The following is a 14,546-nucleotide window of genomic DNA, read 5'->3' on the forward strand; positions in this document are numbered from 1 at the left end:
CCGAGAGGGTACCAAACAGGTCACGGCGGAGTTGCTGAAAACCATGAGCCCGCGCCCGTGAATGGACACCACTCACCTGGGACAGTGTTGCCCCATTGTCTCTCACTGCAGATTACCCAAAAGCAACAAGCGCAGGAAAATGATCTGTCAGGTTTATTGCGAAGCGTCAGCTGGGTCCGTCGCTTATAAAGACGCCAATCTGATCCAACTAGTTGAGCCTCAATCGGAAAAAGTTGCCTGCAAGATTCGCGGGGATGGAACACGGACGCCCACCGCCGGCCCCGACGGCATGCAGGCCTGCCTTAGTTCCATGGCGCCCAAGACTATCACCACCACCACCACCACCACCACCATTTCGAAATAAAAAAAGAGCGGTCTGAAGATGACTCTATATTGTACCTTCTCATCGACATGGGGAACTAAGCTACGATGAAGTACGATGGACATGAGCTGCAACTGTATATAATCGCTGCCCCCAGAACACCCCGTATCTGACGGACGCGCAATGTCCTGAATATTGCATTCTCGTCTCCGGTGTGGTATCATGACTGAATATGAATATAAACATACATTAAAGAAATAATTTCAATCCTACGATGACGGCGTATTTCTTCTTGGTTGTGCTCATAACGAATCCGGACTCCGGTCTGGTGATAGTGAACAGCACCCAGCCTTTCGCGTGTATTCCACAACGGCAAGTTCAAACTCCAACCAGATGCAGCCCGACCAAGTTCATAATGCCTCCAAAACGAAGGTAACAGGGTTCCCAAGTACCCTACGTGGGAGACAACCTAGGACGCATCCCGTACTCCTTGATTGCACCATGATGAATGCACAACAAGCGTTGTGTAAGGGACTTTATAGCGTAATGTGCACAATGATACTAACAAAATCGACAAGAAGACAACTCCAATGTAGAACGGAGGCTTAGTTTGCTGTTCCAGGCGGAGTGGTTGACGGCCCAGGTTGGACCCGCGCTGCAGTCTGTCCGACTTGACGGTCAGGTGGCCCATAGTAACCATGGAGCTCGTTGGCTTCGGAGACGGTGCCCAGTGGTGCAATCCCAGGAGTTGAACTATCACTGCGTCCGCGCTGGTGAGGATCGCTGCTTCTGCGACCGTGGGCGAGGGACGGTCTTCCCGCACCGCTACTGGAACGCCGCCTGCCTCCAGCTTCGCTGGTATCGAGCTCCGACAGCCCATGGGCACCGTCTAGTTCGCTGGCATTGCTCCAATGCCTGTTTCGAGACTGCGACATCTCGGAGTCATAACTGGACCGCTGTACCGTCCGCTGCGACATTTGTGAAACACGCCCGGCATCGTAGTAACCTCCATTTGCCGAGTCTATGCTTGGGTGACGAGCGCCCTCCTCATTATGTGGCACCGGGTTGTATTGACCGGGCCACGCAGGCGGTGTTGATCGACCAGAACTCAAACCAGGACTCCGGGCCGGCGAGTAATGCCTCCCTCTTCCGTCGACGCTTGGGTCCGACTGTGCTCTGAGGTGAGAAGGTCGGATACTGAGGGGATCTATTTCTTGGGCATCAACCTCGGTGACCGTTGCTGTTGCATAGCCAGGCTTAGCAGACGTCGTAGTCTGATTCGCCGTCGAAGAACCCCGTTTAGACTCCTGTACGATCTGGGCAGTCCTTCTAAGACGCCTGATGATGATAAATGCTGCGACAATGATTACGATGAGAACGACGATTACACCTCCTATGACACCACCAAGCTGTGCTTGTGTGAGAGTTACGGCGCCGCTCGTCGTAGTCTGTATTGCGGGTATTTTCGATATTGTCGTTTCTACCAGTTTCGGTACCGCGGCCGGGGTCGATTTCGAAATCGTAGCAGACGGGGTTTCTACGGTCGTCCAGGTTGTGAAGGGCGTGATCGTGCTCCCTGCCGAGTCCGTCGTCGTAATTGTAGCTGATATTGCGTAGGTACTGGGTGCTGTCGAGAAACAACCATTCAGGGCGCAGCCCATCCCACTTTTGCAACACCCTCCATTCAACGACGCCGGGCAGGAATAATAACCGGCAGAGCAAGTCTCAACAGCTGTGGCTCCTGCTGTGGGATAGCAACCATCGGCGCTGCATATGTAGCCTACTTGACAACACGATCCTATCGACACTTGTCAGTATTCTTCCTATACAACTAAAAGGCTCACATGTATTACCTGGATCAGACGGGCAATTATAGTAGTTCGCCTTGGAGCAAGCCGAAGTCGGGCCAGCGGTCGTCGCGTAACAGTATGTTGCTTCGCAGGCATATCCGTCAGGGCAGCAATCGCCGCCGACGGAAGCAGCGCATAAAGAGTAGCCGGATTGACATGTACTGTCCCGCCCTTGAAGGGCTTTGTGTTCCTTTTCGAGGATATGGATCTGATAATGGCGGTCGTCATGGGATGCTATAGTTCCAGCGCTGAGCATAGTGATGAGCAACGACACACTCCGTTGCCAGCTCTTTGAAGTGCGATGCATTTTGACGTGTGTGCTTCAGATATACGTCCCCGGTGGCTATATCGACAGGCAGCCGACTGCGACTTTCGCGACCTGAGATGGTGACACAATATCTGCAACTTGGAACGGAGAATTATGGCTTCGGTGTTTCCAGATTCATACGCAAAAGGGAGTGTCAGCTTGACCCAGTCTTGGAGTCATGTGAAAATCCTCGAGGATCCTAGTCCGCCGTTTCCAGAGCAGAAAGTCAGCAAGTTCGTAAGTCCAGCGACTCGAGAAGCCTTGTGAAGTGGCGGGGCTGAGCACCGTGTCAGCTAGAGGAGGACAGAGTCTGACGGTCCCGAGGGAATGGGTAACCGGCGCGACAAGGTAAGAAACCAGCCAAAAACGTCTTTGCGCTTCCGATCAGGTGTCGAAGGGAGTAGGCCCTGCACGGCTTTCTGGTCTGATCCGTCCAAATTCACAGATCGACACAATGCATCCTAAGGCATAGAACAGACTGCATTGTCAGCTCGGGAGGGGATTTTGACAGGCAGATCAGCGGGCCCGACATTATGAGAGGGCAATGAGGGCTGCATCCCATGCGAGTTGGGTGGAGAGGCCGAAGGCTGGCCAACAGCAATGAGAAGGCCAACAGGCCAGCATGCAACCATGCAGCCCACGAGCGCCCATGTTCAGCCCCCAAAATGCGATTGTGCAATGTTGCGGCGGGATGGTCGCCAATAGTAAGCACCTCCGAGACAATGTCAGCTTCGGGATCCGCCATGATTGGCCGACACCCTCAACTCTCCCACCTCCATCGCTGGGGATGGGACCATTCAGAGGCCGGGGGCGACGCGGACGTCCCCAGGAATAGCACTGCACGATTGTCTCGTTCGGTGCGTCGCCCGATAACGATGTCCCACAGAGGTCGCACTCGCTGCAGCAGTGTGGCGCGGCAGTATGCTGTTGCTGTGTTCCGGGTGCCAACGAACAACCAACGAACAACCAGGAGGGCGCCTCGCGTTGGTGGCAGCGCTCAGACTCGATCGCCTGCCTGGTCTTTCTTGATTGTGGCTTTGCTGCAGACAAATCGGGATATGCAAGCCATCGTCGACTGCTACATAGTAGCAGCAGAGTACAAAGGCACGGATCTAGCGCGTGCCATTGGTCTGCGACCGGCCATTCGTGCGGTTGCACATTGCTACCTAGCTACACGGTGTGCGAACTGACTTACCTGCCTGGGAGGAGAGGTGGCCCAATTTGTATACCGCCCGGTGAAAGCGGGTAAAAGTAGCTATACAGCCAGAAAACCGTCGCCATGCCTGGCAGTGAAGTTGGTTCTCAACATCACCATCTGGTTTCACATCGCTCGTGCATGCCATCCAAAGGGCTGGCACATGGGTATTGTTCGGTATAGCTGCCAATCTAGGTGCCCGCGAGAAGGACATACGACCCCGGGAGCGGCCTCTACTGCGACGCATCAGCTGCCCGCAGAGGGGCCGACTTGGTTGTTCCACAACCGGTACGACAAGCCGCGGAGGAGGTACAATTGGTAAGTTCGAAGGTGCTAGTCAGCCGCGGGCAACTCCACCCGACAAAGCCTCGAGTCGAATACTGCGACACAGAGTCTGGGGCAAGCATCCATGATAATGTCGAAGGAAATACTGACGGAGTGTTCGCATAATAGAGAATTGGCCTGCCTGCGAAACACCGAACGAGGGTGCTGTATCATGGAGCCGGGGCAGATATGACGACTCTTATTGGAGTGGGTGCCCGACAGTTTGGCACGTCGTACACGAACTTGTGGGGTAGCAGTCGAAAGAAGGACGGCGCCTATATGCATGGTGAAACTGGGCCCGGTTGATCATGGGCCAGGCCCGTAGGAAACATTTCATACGTTACAACTCCAACTCAAGAGTCGACTGATACCAGCCCACTGCGGATTCTTTGCTGCCCGGCAAGGCTGGAATGATTGGCCTTGGCTTGAGCTGTCAGGCAGACTGACAAGACAGAAGTTTGCACTACCGAAAGTCTAATAGACGGCCAGGGCAAGTCGGTCTGATCTTGGAGGAGATTCCAGTGATCATGACCCCCTGGTCTACCCTGGACGGCATCCACGGATGGCGTTTCGATCTCGCAGCTCGTCACCACGCATCGATCCTCTCTGCCGTCTTCTCATGAAGCCACCAGCAACGCCCATTCGCGGAATGAATGATCCTTCCAAGGGGGAGGGCAAACCTGGGGTAGCGGGATATTCTAGAAGGGTTCTAGAGCAGATCGCTTAGGCTCTCTTAACTGTATTCGCAGCGGCGTCTCGAGCAGATCGCCGCAGATTTGGGGATTCCCTCCCTCGTTCCTCGATGTGAATGGCGGGGGTGACGAATCGCAATCTCCTCCGCAATATCGTCGTCTTGGGGATGCAACCCTCACCAGGGCACAGGCCCGACGGCTAGCGCAAACCTGGTCGAACCTACGGCAAAGCTGGGGGACCCTAACAGCCTACACCGTGGATCGCGAGATGTGATAGGCGCTTCCTCCGCCTTCTCCGCCTTGTTACGGATCGCCATCCCACCGGCGCCCCTCGTCCCCTCACCCCAAGCCCCTGCAGCTTATCCCAGAGGGGCCTGGCACACCACACCCACAGTGGTCACGATGTTCAATGAATCGCAATGGCCTTCCCGCTGAGAGTTTTAGCTTGTGGGTTGGGAGGCATAGTGCCCGTCGCGGCCTGTCGCTCTGCGAAGAGACCCTGACCTCAACTCCCCTCCTCTTCCCATTTCTCGTATTCACGTCATTGACCGCTATATGTACGTTGCCTTGTCTCGACCCGTTCCCGAATACACCATCGCGTCTCCTAGACACCGCGCATCCGGATTCCATAGGAATCGCCACTTTCGGTGACCTGGGACCAGCGCTCAACACCACAACGCATCCGACTCCGTCAAGCAGATGCGCTTCTCGGTGGGAGCCGCACGTAATGCACCCTAAAGTCTGCTGGCATCATGTTGCTGTACACTAGAATAGCAGCCCCAAAACCGCCAAAGAGACGGTCTCGGGCAGGTTAGTCCAACATTCCACGTTTCCTCGTCTTGAGGCGTCATGCTAACGATTTCTCCGTGTATCTAGGCTGTACATCATGGTAAGTGGCCCATACAACGGTTTCATTCTCGTTGATCATGTATGCAATACGGGCAGCTATCGCTGACACTGCTCAGCAAGGAGAAGGTGAGTCGTCAGTTTAGACTAGGGAAGCGTGGCGTGTCGCTGACTCTTGCGTTGTACAGAAAAAGAAATGCGACGAACGCCGGCCTGAGTGCGCTCGCTGCGCCGAACGATCCATCGAGTGTACATACGAAGTAGCAAAGCCACGGCAACGGAAAAAGCGCGACTCGAAATCCGGGTTGGCCACAGATGTAGAAGTGGCAAGGCAGGATGAGTTCGAGAACGCAGGGTGGCAGGCATGCGATGCGATAGACGATACAGGCGCAGACGACGGTGCTAGTCTGGTCAGCAGCGTGCAAGACCACTCGTCTTTCGGAACCTCGGAACTGCTCATGTCACCGGCAACATCTGGCGTGTTTGACTTCTCAAATGACTGCATAACTGATGAGGATGATGGAGGTCGCAGCCGTGCCTTGGTGCCGAGGCGGTCTCATTCGAGCATTGCGTCGAACCCCCTGTGTCTACCCCCGGACTTGGCCCTCATCGCGCCTTGTCCTCTGAGCTCACCGACGCTCGACTTCTGTATACCCGCGTTTGCCGAGTTCTCAGATCGCTCCAACCGCCGTGCTCTAGTTGATCACTTCTGCAACGTATTGTCTCACCTCATAGTATTCCGCGAGGAATCGGGCAACCCCTTTCAGCAGTTGGTCCTTCCCCTGTCGTACAACAACCCAACAGTGATGAACGCCATCTACGCACTAGCTAGTGCACATCTGGAGTACCGAGGGGTTGACACCGGCGAGAAGTCGGTACACTTTCATAACGAGGCAATCCAGGGCCTCGCCCAGCTGATAGAGCGCGGGGGCAAAGTCAACCATAAGAACGAGCTTCTTGCCGCCATCATGCTCTTGGTGTATTATGAAGTGGTGAGTCGACTCTAGCGCGCAAAACGGAAAGAGTATTGCTGACCGCTACACTAGTTGGTCCAGAGAGGTCGCTCCAGTATTGTCGATGGCCATCTCCGTGGCGCATTAGCCATCATGGAGTCTTCAGTGGGGAATGAGAGCCCTACCAGCATATTTCTGGAAAGAGTGGGTTATCCTGGATGATACCGAAGTTACGGGACAATACACTGACAGTCCTCAAGGCCTTTCGCTTTTACGACGTAATCACAGCACTGTCCCTTGGAACAGCTCCCATCGGCACAGCGCCCGCTGCCGGTTGCTTGATTCCACTTCCCCCGCTCGACGCACCAGTCGGGTCTCCATTATCTAATGTCGACACCTTGCTGGGGATGGCAACCAGCCTGTGGCCGATAATGCATCGCCTGTCGAACTTATTTGCCCTGAAGGAGGAACTGGACGACGCCATCAAATCACACCAGAACTCGAAAGCGGCTGTTCTCCGGTCGGAGTTCGAGACAACATCCCGCGCCATCGAAGCAGCCTTGCAGCGCTGGGAACCAAGCCTGCCGCCAAACGTCATCCTCAAAGACGGCGTGCTGGAGGCAGCCGATGGCCGAGCTCTCCCCGAGCAAGCCCTCCTCCACTCGATCCTACACAACGCCCTAGCCTATCGCCACAGCGCTTTTGTCTATCTCTACCGCACCGTATACGGGTACTTACCGAATCATATACTGGTTCAGAGGCACGTCCATGCCTCGCTCGTTTACTGTTCACAGACTGTTTCCTCCAAAGGCCCCATGGGAGCGCTGCTGTGGCCGCTGTTTGTAGCCGCATGCGAAGCTATCACGGACGAAGACAGGAGCCTGGCCGAGCAGACCTTTGGCGAGTACGACACACACCAGGGCATGACCAATATCGATAATGCCTGGGGTGTTGTACGAGAGGTCTGGAAGCAGCACGACCTCCTGAGCGTGATCCCTTACGGTTCCAAGGATGCTGACCTCTGGAGGCGGGTCAGCAAGGAGATGGGCCACTGTATTGTGCTTGGATAAAGGGCGTATAGATGGGCGTCTATGGATTGCAACGACCTGATGGATAAATATACCAACGGCTTTCATACATACAAGGAGATGAATTTTACGAATGTTCAAGATGAGATGGGATGGGATAATGGCGTGGGCGAATATAAAACGGGTTGGCACAGTGCCTATGTGGCTTGCTTCAAGTCAACTCAAGGCACGGTCGGGGTGGAGCGTAGCCGACAATAGTTGGAACATGTAAGTTTAAGGGAAATATACATACATACTATCAAGATTTGGGGCCATCATATAACATACAGAGATACCAGTAGGATCTCGAAGGAAACAGGTAACTCGACTGGGCTTACGGCGTAGTAATTCCTCTAGGCATCCTGGTTCCTTCAAGAGGTTACTTCTCGGTCTCGATTGCCTGGTCTATAATATAGATCGACTATCTCTGTTTACGCTATAATCACCGCCCTCAACTCAAAACAACCCCCATGGATCCCCAATGGATCAGCACGTGAGTTGGGCTCCCTGGGGGCAGGTCTCTCTTTAGGCTATTCTCGGGGCACCAGTGACGCATCAAGGGCTTCTGCGTCTGATGGGCACTCCAGTAACCGACGAGCTGATGCAGCACAGCGACGTATTGGCGTCGCACCGCCTCCCAAAACGCAACATGTCCCACTCACGCAACGTCTGCGACCCCGGCTACCGGCATGGGCGACACTCGAGTTTGCTTTCCGATGGCTTGTATCGCGGCGGAAAGGCTCAAGGTGTGGCACATATCCCAACCCACATTCACGGCAATGCAGCAAAAGTCGAGCTCCCAATGCCCAATCTTCGGTGCCAAGGTGTCGTTATCTCGTGGTTCTTTCAAGGCAGCGCCGGAGACCTTTGCCTAGACCTCATATCCAAAACAGCTCTCTACGGAAAAGTGCCGGTAGCGAATGCCCCGGAACGTGGGGAGACTTTTGCCATCGCTTGTGTCATATCACGTCGAACGGTCAGGTAGCAGTGCTTTCCCTCCAGGTCACCATAGACTTAGACGAATTGCATTGCCGCGTACAAATTGAAGTGGGAGAAGGGAGGGGGGTAACGACGGCAGCCGGACACCCCTCACTCTCGCAGGGGAACGATACGACCGTTGTCTCTTGAGCTACGAACCTGGAAGTCAGGTTGGCTGGCTGGCTGGCTGCGTGGGTTGTGTTGATAGCGAGATAAGAGCCTTCCTCCCACAACGACTGTATGGGCGGGCTTACGGGGACGGGCATCGAATCAAAGATGGGGCCTCCCCCGGAATTGACGATGCCCACTTTGCCATCCGTATCCGATTTGACGGGCGGGCGGGCGAGCTGGTGCACTAACTTAGCGCTATCGACTACCTTAGCTCTCCGCGGGTCTTCCCTCCCGAGGCCATCCACACCTTCTCACACCTCCTCGTCCTTGTTATCGTTACTCAGGTATGCAGTCGCAGGTGTAGCATATAGAAGAGTACGTCTTAACTCGACATCGAATGGAAGAAAGCAGAGGTTCTCCTCGGTTCTCCTCAATACAATGGGCAGTCGATAACTACGCGCTTGACGGAGATGAACTGTAGTCACACTGCTGAAAGCTGCACATGGCTCAACCTCAGATTGTTCTGCGTGCTCTCTTGGGCATTTCGGTTGCAGCTGGTGGCAGCGGCGCGTGGGATTGACCAGGGTGGACGTCCGCATGTGGCTCGTGGTCCATCTCGCTATTCGCAGGAACCAGCTTGAGGCAGGCTGGGGAGAGCCGACGATGCCAATGAGACGGCTTCAGCATCTCAAGGCCCTGCATATATTCATCACCCAGCGCGGCCATGTGCTAATCAATGCACCCTTGGGTCGGAACTCTGGGCGGAGGACCCCCGCAGACAGCCCCCTGCCAGGTCTAGGTACCCTGCTGCCCAGGTGGCCCTTCTTGCTTGGTGTCTAAAATGCCCACCACGACGACTGTACATAGTAGCATAACTACGCCCCGACTGGCCCGACCGACAGGACTGAAGACCAAGGGCACCAAGGAGACCAAGAAGCCGTCCCGCACTTCACCTCCACAGGGTCGTTCTCTTGGTGGTCTCAAGCCCAAGGTCTGTGGCCTGCCCGTCCATGCCCTTGCCCATCCCCAAGCTAGGTTGCTAAGGACATTGGATGCCCTTGTGCGCTGGGCGATCGTCCCTCTGCCCACGGCGCACACCCGTCGCGCGCCCGTCGAGCCGGCAAGCCCAAGCTGCCAATTCACGACGATCCCCTTCCGGGTTCAGGCTTCCTCCATATTCATCCTTCGTCTCCCAGGATCCCATCTCTCTCCTCCTGTGATTTGTCTCGTGTGCGCTTTGCTGCTTGGCCGTCACTTGTAGCGGTGCACTAGACCGCCCATCGGTACGCTTACCGCTCGGGCTTATGACGACAAGCCGTACCGCACACTCATACATACACACGTACATACACGGCACACACACATATAGCTCCCCATCTTGGGTAGCCATTAACCGGACGTTCAGTGGCAGAGCTGCTCGCAAGGTCAGGCAAATCAATCGGGCCTGTCTGTCAGCCAGCACCCCCAAGCCGTCTCCCGGCTTGCTTCTTCTCCTTCCACCGGTTCACCGACGAGGCCGCTCATTAAACGTCTCTGTCTTCCTCCGCCTCCTCCTCTCCCAGCGGCAATGACTTCGATGATCACCCGCACAACCATTCGGAGCAGAGCTCTCCCCTCGCCACGCCGGAATCTTTAGCCTCACAGAAGGGCCCTCCGCCGCACCGTACCCCCAGGAGGCTCCAGATCTACACATCCCCATTCACTCTCACCACCTGCGCACCGCGCCCGGCTGCACAAGCCACGGCCTATTGTACGTCCAGCGCACCAACGAGCAACGCCCGCCTAGCGAGGAGACACCAGGGCACAACCACAAGGCCATTCTACACACCCTCCCAGGCGAGCCATCTACCAGACACTTTCACCCGCCGAGAGGATTCAACATCTCACGGAGCCGGATGCGACAGACGCACAGCCCCCACACACCCGCGCTCTCGACTTAGCTATAGCTGCTAGTTTAGGGCCGTTAGCCCAAGCATCATGGTCATTGACTAGGTCCAGGTCCAGTTCCAGTTCCATCAGAAACCGCCGCCTCCGAATCTCCCCCAGCACCATGGCGACCCTCACCAACGGCTCTGGGCCGAACCCGTCCCAGCAGCCCAAGGCCATCCGCTTCGTAAACAACCAGGGACAGCCGCCGCAGAAGCGCAGGAGGATCAATGCAGCGTATGTCTTTTTCTCCACCTTGCCCAATCTTCCCCTACCCGTCCACCTCGATTGCCCCAAATGTCCAGCCGCAAAATAAAATGCGGGATTGAAGGGTCCTGTAGGCAGGCAAGCTCCTGCATGCAGACCCACCATAGAGGGGCGGGCCAAGATCCCGGAATAGCACGCGCTGACCACAGGCCCTTGGGGGTGCGACAGTTGCTTAACCTGCAGGAGACGCAAGACACGCTGCGCTGGCGAGCATCCCGAATGCTCGACCTGCAACAAGAACGGGCACAAGTGTCTTGGATACTCGGACGTGCCGGACAAGAAGAGAGACTCGGTGAGCGGGCCAGGCGGCGACGATGCGTCCTTCGATCGCGATGGTGGCGACTACGCCGAGGACGAGATGCACGATGAGCATCGCCAGTGGAGACCGAATAGGAACGGCATCAAGCGACAGGACACCGACGACAGCGCATCATCGTCGCGTCGCCTATCGGAATCCGCCCACCAGGCCGGCTTCCCTTCCGTACGACTCAAGACCGAGAGCGTAGACTGGGAGGAACAGCAGACACAGAGCCGACAGGCATCGGGTAAGCAGAAAGGAAGACCAACAATCGCCAGAAACTCATCAATTTCTACCCAAGATACGCGCAGCCCGAGCATTCGGTCTCCCGAGCTGCGACACCATCAAAACGACAGCTACAGGACGCCGTACTTTCGCTACTTTGGGCCGACGGCTATTGTCCCCGGCTTCAAGCAGATGGTCGTGAAAGTCCGCGATAGGCGACGAAGCTCCATGTCGGCAACTTCCCCGAGCTCCGGCGTGTCGTATCCCAGCATCTACACGTCGGTCCATTCAGACCATGAAGGTGACCAGTTGGAGGACATACCTGTATATGATCCCCACGATGCCAGCCCGGTCCACCCGGTCATCCTCCAGCTGGTCGACATCTTCTTTACTCACCTCGGCTGCAATTATCCATTCCTCCGCAGAGACAAGTTCCCCAGAATGGTCCAGGAGAAAAGGGTAGAGCCGTTCCTTGTAGACGCCGTCTGTGCTCTCGCAGCCCGGTTTTCCGACTCGCCGACTTTCAATAGGTCTATCGCGGGGAAGCTCTCCAAGGCAGACAATGGCCAGCAGTTTGCAAACCGGGTCAAGCCCTTGATTGTGGAGACCTTCCCGTGTCCCTCCGTAGCAGCTGTACAGACTTGTTTGTTGATGGCATATGAAGGTTTCGGCGCAGACCAGGATAGCGCCTTGTGGATGTACCTGGGATGTGCCATCCGCATGGCGGTCGACCTGGGTCTGCACAAGAAAGCCGGAGTCAAATATCAGGGCGAGCGCGACGCATGGTACACGCGATTCTATAACAGAAAACCCAGTGACCATGACCTGCCTCAGTTTAAGCCTGGCGATGATGAGGTCCCCCTGAGCTTGGAGGAACAGAAGGAGCTGGAGCAGGAGCGTATCGACACCTTCTGGTCCGTCTTTCTCCTTGACCGCATTATCTCATCCGGCACAGGCCGCCCGGTCACGTTCCGCGACGACGACTACGAGCTTGAGATGCCCAGAACATCGGTAGACCCAGTTGCCTACCCAGACCCGTTTCCGGCTCTGGTCCACATCATCTATCTCTACGGGCGAGTGTCGGATGTCTTGAACAAGGTGATCAAGCCTAGCGACCTGACTCAAGCGAGGATCGAGCGACTTGTCGTCATGGAGCACGAGCTCACCAGGCTCCACCAGAAGCAGCACGTAAGATTGCGTTTTGATGCTCAGAATTTTCAGAAATATGTGGAAAGGGGTCAGGGCACCACGTTTATTCTGTTGCACCTTTGGTTCCACGCCTTGATCATTGTGCTGCATCAACCGACCCTTCTCGCACCGCTGATCGAGATTGACCAGGCGCATGAACTGGCGCCGCACAGCCGGGAGTTGTCCATGTCCAGCGCCAAGACCATCGCAGACATACTTGCCTTCAGTAACCTCATCGACGCGAAGAGTTGCATTGGCAACCCGTTCACCTCGCAGCCCATCTACATCGCCGCGTGCGCTTTTCTCGTCGAATCGGAGAAGTCCAACGCATCACAGCCGGTCTCGAGGGATGCCACTCCGGCAAGAGAAAATGGTGGCTTCGCGGTACCACGACCCGTCGGGCCAAAGACCAGTGCTTCGTCGGGCACAAGGCAGTCTAGGAGACACACGCTCTTGGCCTCGGCCGCAACTCAGAACTACCAAGCGTGCTACAAGGCGCTTGAGTATCTGCACGCCTACTGGGGCGGGATCAGATATATATTGACAGCCTTGAATCAGAAATCCGAAGGAATCTGGGACTGCGAGACCTACACACGCGAAGAATACGAGAGCACCAAGCTACCTCGTCGTAGCGGATCAATCCAACGTTTCATCACGAAGGTCGAACAGCACCCGTCGCCAACTCCAGGGCCACCTTTGGCTTGGTCGCTGACCGGAACCACGAATTCCCCAAACTCGAGCTTGACCCTTCTGTTCCAGAACCCGCCCGGTAACCCAGCTAACTCCATGCCATCCGCCCAAGCATGCGGTCCCGCGTCCGCGCCCACGCCGCCTGGCAACATGATCTACGATCCGATACGCCAAAGCCTGCCCGAGACGGCCCAGATGTACCCTCCTGCGTACCCCCAGCCGAACACGTCCGCCTTGCGACATTCCATGAACCAGCCTCAACCTCGTCGGATGTCAGGCACATCTAACCAGAGCAAACCCTTGCTCCGATTCGATGGTATGGCCCCTGATGATGCTCGCACAACTCCGACTACGCCGGACTCCAAGGTCCATCTTGCCCTGCCCTCGCAACCTTGCACTGCCACAGTTGGCCCAAAGTCATATACACCGTCATCGCAGCAATCTTCAGTATATGATACAACATCTAACTACCAAGTAGGAGCCTCGCCGACCAGCACCATGACGGACCTGAACTCGGCACAGTCCCACAACGGGACCGGGGCAAACTCGAGCAACACGCCCACGGGGACATATACGTCGGACAGCGGACCGTCAAACTTTGCTCAGAGCGGGCTAGCATCCAGCGGGTATTCCTATCTTGGTCCAACGGGCCAGAGCATGTCCCTTGTCACGTACGACAACGAGACGGACATTGGCCAGCACTTGACCAGCTTCGAGTCGACAGACATGATGAGTTGGTTCGGGGAGTATTTTCCTGGCGATATGATGGGTCTCTATGATAATGGTGGGCCCTCTCTAGGGCAATGAGCTGCGGCGCGACGTTGAGGCCTTGCCGCGTGAGCCTTGTCGGGGTTCTGGCCTGTCGCATTTATTGCGTCATATTATATTGTTACTGCATTTCCACTGATGACTGATGACCACCTGGAGTTTCGAGGCGCAGTACATGATGGCGGCTTCGCATGCTTGAAAAGCGGTTTTGGTTTGTGCACGATGCCTGAACGCTGTCAGGCCCTGGAAAGTATGGTGTTCTGGGTTTGGCAATGATGCTGAAAATGGTTGGCCACTACTTGCATTCTGCATATTGTTTTATACTATCGCTTTTTCTACGGAAGGCAACTGTAGGGTACTGCATGCGCCTGGCAAGCTCTGCTGGTACCATTGCCCCGAGGAGGAGCCAGGGCTGGAGACTTTGCTCAGGGCGAGTTTCTAATGGCCATCAATTTCAGGTTCAATTTCCATGGTTATTTGTCGGCTGGTCAAGGAACCGCGGGGAAGTGGCCCTTGTTGGCTCTCAGTGTTGTAGGGGG

At 55.8% G+C, this 14,546-nt stretch overlaps 4 protein-coding genes across 4 annotated transcripts; 3 read left to right on the forward strand and 1 right to left on the reverse strand.

Moving 5' to 3' along the window:
• Positions 1-927: 927 nt before the first annotated feature.
• JN550_005850 (uncharacterized protein) lies at positions 928-2,400 on the reverse strand (the record flags this gene model as incomplete). The annotated part of the gene is made up of 4 exons (XM_049317522.1): positions 928-1,676; positions 1,753-1,949; positions 2,107-2,120; positions 2,176-2,400. The coding sequence occupies 4 exons, from the start codon at positions 2,398-2,400 to the stop codon at positions 928-930; spliced, it is 1,185 nt and encodes a 394-aa protein (XP_049172093.1).
• Positions 2,401-5,576: 3,176 nt separating this feature from the next.
• Positions 5,577-7,559, forward strand: JN550_005851 (uncharacterized protein; the record flags this gene model as incomplete). The annotated part of the gene is made up of 5 exons (XM_049317523.1): positions 5,577-5,579; positions 5,636-5,665; positions 5,725-6,528; positions 6,583-6,693; positions 6,750-7,559. 5 exons carry the CDS (start codon positions 5,577-5,579, stop codon positions 7,557-7,559), a joined length of 1,758 nt encoding a protein of 585 aa, XP_049172094.1.
• Positions 7,560-9,486: 1,927 nt separating this feature from the next.
• Positions 9,487-10,585, forward strand: JN550_005852 (uncharacterized protein; the record flags this gene model as incomplete). The annotated part of the gene is made up of 2 exons (XM_049317525.1): positions 9,487-9,832; positions 10,251-10,585. 2 exons carry the CDS (start codon positions 9,487-9,489, stop codon positions 10,583-10,585), a joined length of 681 nt encoding a protein of 226 aa, XP_049172095.1.
• A 110-nt stretch (positions 10,586-10,695) lies between these two features.
• JN550_005853 (uncharacterized protein) lies at positions 10,696-14,046 on the forward strand (the record flags this gene model as incomplete). The annotated part of the gene is made up of 3 exons (XM_049317526.1): positions 10,696-10,808; positions 11,025-11,383; positions 11,438-14,046. The coding sequence occupies 3 exons, from the start codon at positions 10,696-10,698 to the stop codon at positions 14,044-14,046; spliced, it is 3,081 nt and encodes a 1,026-aa protein (XP_049172096.1).
• Positions 14,047-14,546: the final 500 nt, after the last annotated feature.

This window comes from Neoarthrinium moseri (genome assembly GCF_022829205.1).
Source record: "Neoarthrinium moseri strain CBS 164.80 chromosome Unknown scaffold19_Wmoseri_CBS_16480, whole genome shotgun sequence".
Classification (NCBI taxonomy): Eukaryota; Fungi; Ascomycota; class Sordariomycetes; order Amphisphaeriales; family Apiosporaceae; genus Neoarthrinium; species Neoarthrinium moseri.